General features: G+C 45.7%; 1 protein-coding gene across 1 annotated transcript in view; it reads left to right on the forward strand.

Moving 5' to 3' along the window:
* Mpz (myelin protein zero) overlaps nt 1–3,492 on the forward strand; it is a 9,174-nt gene that overhangs the window by 127 nt on the left and 5,555 nt on the right. The window contains exon 2 of the mRNA XM_008847981.2: nt 3,266–3,362. Coding sequence (XP_008846203.1) covers nt 3,266–3,362 — 97 coding nt within the window. The remainder of the gene's footprint in view (nt 1–3,265; nt 3,363–3,492) is intronic.

The following is a 3,492-nucleotide window of genomic DNA, read 5'->3' on the forward strand; positions in this document are numbered from 1 at the left end:
TCAGATCTCATTTATATTTAGCACTCTCCTGCTTTGTTCCCTTCAGGATTTAAATAGCACAAATTTTCTTTTTTCCCCTCTGCAGCAAAGGAATAAAGCTATTTGCATTTTTGTAGCTTGACAAGGAAATGCACTCCCATGGACTTTAGGAATTGGAAGGAACCTTAGAGGTTTTCTCATCCAACCCACTATCCTGTATAGGAATTGCCTTCATCTTTAGGATTGCAGCAAAATAATCAGTGATGGACACCTCAAAAAATGTTTCACTTGGTAGACTGAGGGAAGAGGATCATGAGTTTGAGGCCAGTCTCCAGAGATAGGAAGAAACCTACTTTAAAAAATTATTGTTGCCGGGCGTGGTGGCACACGCCTTTAATCCCAGCATTGGGAGGCAAAGGCAAGCGGGTCTCTGTGAGTTCAAGGCCAGCCTGGTCTACATAGTGAGTTGCAGGACAGCTGGCTCTTGCAGAGGACCCAGGTTCGAGTCCCAACACCCACATGGTGACTACGAATCGTCCTTAACTCCAGTTCCAGGGGAATCCGACGCCCCCTTCTGACCCCCGTGGCATTGCACGACACGGGTGCACTCACATGCACACAATACACTCATACACATAAAAAAATAATAATAAAAATTTTTTAAGTAAAATCTAGCGGGGCATAGTGGCACACATATTTAATCCCAGTACTCCGGAGGCAGAGGCAGGCAGAGCTCTGAGATCGAGGCCAGCCTGGTCCACATAGTGAGTTCTAAGCCAGATGGGCAGCTGGGCTATAGGGAGACCCTGACACAAAAAGACAAAACAAACAAACAAAAATCTTGAAGGGCCAGTTGTGGTGGCTCATGCCTTTAATCCCAGCACTTGGGAGGCAGAGGGAGGTGGATCTTTGTGAGGCCAGCCTGGTCTACATAATGAGTTCCAGGACAGCTGGGGCTACAAGGAGACCCTGTCTTCAAAAAGACCAAAAAAAAAAAAAGACAGGAGAAAGTGGGAGGAGGTAAGGTTAGGTAGGACTATTGACTACATCCTTTAAACATTTACTCATGATGATTTTTGCCCATGGAATTTATGATCAAACACTATTTAGAGCTCCATTACCAAAATCTAATATTAATCACCAAACTCACCCAGAATTATGGTCTAAGGTGCAAGGCAGTTACCAAGAGACTCTTGGCTTTATATAGATGTGCCTATACTGTCTCATAAGCTGAAACAAGCTTGGCATGGGGGTACATGCCTGTAATCTCAGCACTCAGGAGGCTGATCACCACATATTCCAGGCCAGCCTGATCAAAATAGTGTGTTCAGATCAACCAGGGGTACATATGGAGAACCTGTCTTAAACACACAAACAGACAAACAAGCTGAAACAACAAAGACTTCACTCAAGTACTAGAATGTATGCTATAGCTGACAGAAATTCAAAAAGCCAGGTTGAAATTCAGAGCAAACATTAAGCCAAGCTGTTTATCAACACAGTTTATCTTTAAAATACGCAGGAAGAAACAGAGTCTAAGGTCTAAAGTGAGAGAAATGGAAGAGAAGAGAAAATGGCATTTTCAATGAAGAACATAATCATTTTTGATGATCCTAGGTAGAGAGGCAATCCGGACAACTCTGAAAGGCTTTGCTGGCCAGATTTGTCTTAGAACTGAACTCTGGTAATGTACATATTCTGAACATCTCTTTGTCTCTTCAGGTTGGCCTTGAACTCCAGATGCTCCTTGCTTTTCTCTCGCAAGTGCTAGGATTACAGGCATAAACTACAGCTGACTTTCCCATCTCTAACTCCACTTCCCAAATCTTTGGGGGAGGGGGGAGTACGAGCGTGTGTAAGTACAGGTACCCATGGAGTCCAGAATAGAGCATTGGATCACCTAGAGCTGGAGTTACAGACAATTGTGTGCCATTTGACATGGGTGCTGGGAGCCAAACTCAGGTCCATTACAAGAATAGTATGTGCTCTTAACTGCTGAGCCATCTCTCCAGCCCCTCAAATCTTTAGGAGCTGCTTTACAATGTACCAGATTCAATCCAGCCTCTTTAGTCTGTCATTTAAGGCCCTCAACCTTCCTGTTCAGATTTGTTTCCTACTGTACCCTTTCGTGCCCCCCCAAATCAAATCAAAGGTGTATGGAACGTTATCTGCTAGAAGCATGCTCAGAGTTTCACAGTCGCGTCTCACACACACACACACACACACGTTCTTTTCACCTCTCTTCTATTCTTGCTGTTCTATCTGGCCATGCTCCCTAACCATTCCCCTTTTCAAAATGGCAGTCCTCCTTCAAGGTCCGTATATAACATTGCCTCCTAGACCTGACTGCCTCTTCCTCTGAACTTCATTTATTAAGTGAAAGCTATCTTTCATAGAACTAACCTTACTGTTGCAGTGGCTGAGTGTGGTACTCCCAACGTTTTGTTTATTAGTAAAACAAATCGTAGTTTATCATAATTGGCTGCTGATGAGCTTGTCTTCTGGCCCCTCCTCTGCCTCCTCAAACTAGATTTTGAACTTGAAGGAAGAACCAAATTACTATTATTCAAATACTGGCATTCCCATACTTTATATATAACCAGCATGCAGTACAGTGTTGCTGTCTTGCTCTAAACTGAGCTTTACTTAAACTGCATCACAAGGCATCGAAGGGTTTCCTAACAATGAAGGAACAGTCTGCGGCTTCTTCCCTGGAAGTTTTCCAGCAGAGAAAAGCTTCTACCTGAGGAGAATCTCCCAGGATGCAGAGAGATAGAAAAAGTTATTCCCAAAGGACCTGGTCATCTGAAGTAGTCTATAGTGCAGCTCATGGTACTCAAACTAATAAGGGACATCCTAATTTGGGAGTTCTCTGAGAGGAACTTGCCTCTAAGTCCTAGGGCTCTCAGACAAGGAAGCTAAGAAGGAATCCCTTTCCATGGCCTTTGGATTTAGGCTTCCCTGCTTATCTATCCCACAGAAATGTCTGTCCTTTTTTCTGTCCCTCTCCCTCACCCCCCCCAACATTCCAGCCTAGGGTAGGGGGAGGTCAGTAGATACAAAGCCCTCTGTGTATGGGGTGGTATGTGTCCCCCCCCACCCCTCCACCCAGAGTATACAATGCCCCTTCTGCTCCCTGCCCCCTGCCCCCCTCCCCACCACCTCTCAATTGCACATGCCAGGCTGCAATTGGTTACTGGCTCAGGACAGCCCCCTCATGATGGAGCCCCAGGGGATTTTAAGCAGGTTCCAGGAACCCCCTCTCAGTTCCCCACACTCTCCACAGATGCTCTGGGCCCTAGCCCCTGCCCTAGCCATGGCTCCTGGGGCTCCCTCTTCCAGTCCCAGTCCTATCCTGGCTGCGCTACTCTTCTCTTCTTTGGGTAAGTGAAACCACCCCAGTCCCTGGAACCTGAGATTCAGGTGGTCTCTCAGCAATTTCCCACTATCCTCACTGCACTTTACTTCGAAGTGCCAGCATGAAAGAACAAGAAAATGATGCTACATTTAGGC

The sequence above is a fragment of the Nannospalax galili genome, unplaced genomic scaffold (genome assembly GCF_000622305.1).
Source record: "Nannospalax galili isolate Female #2095 unplaced genomic scaffold, S.galili_v1.0 scaffold484, whole genome shotgun sequence".
Classification (NCBI taxonomy): domain Eukaryota; kingdom Metazoa; phylum Chordata; class Mammalia; order Rodentia; family Spalacidae; genus Nannospalax; species Nannospalax galili.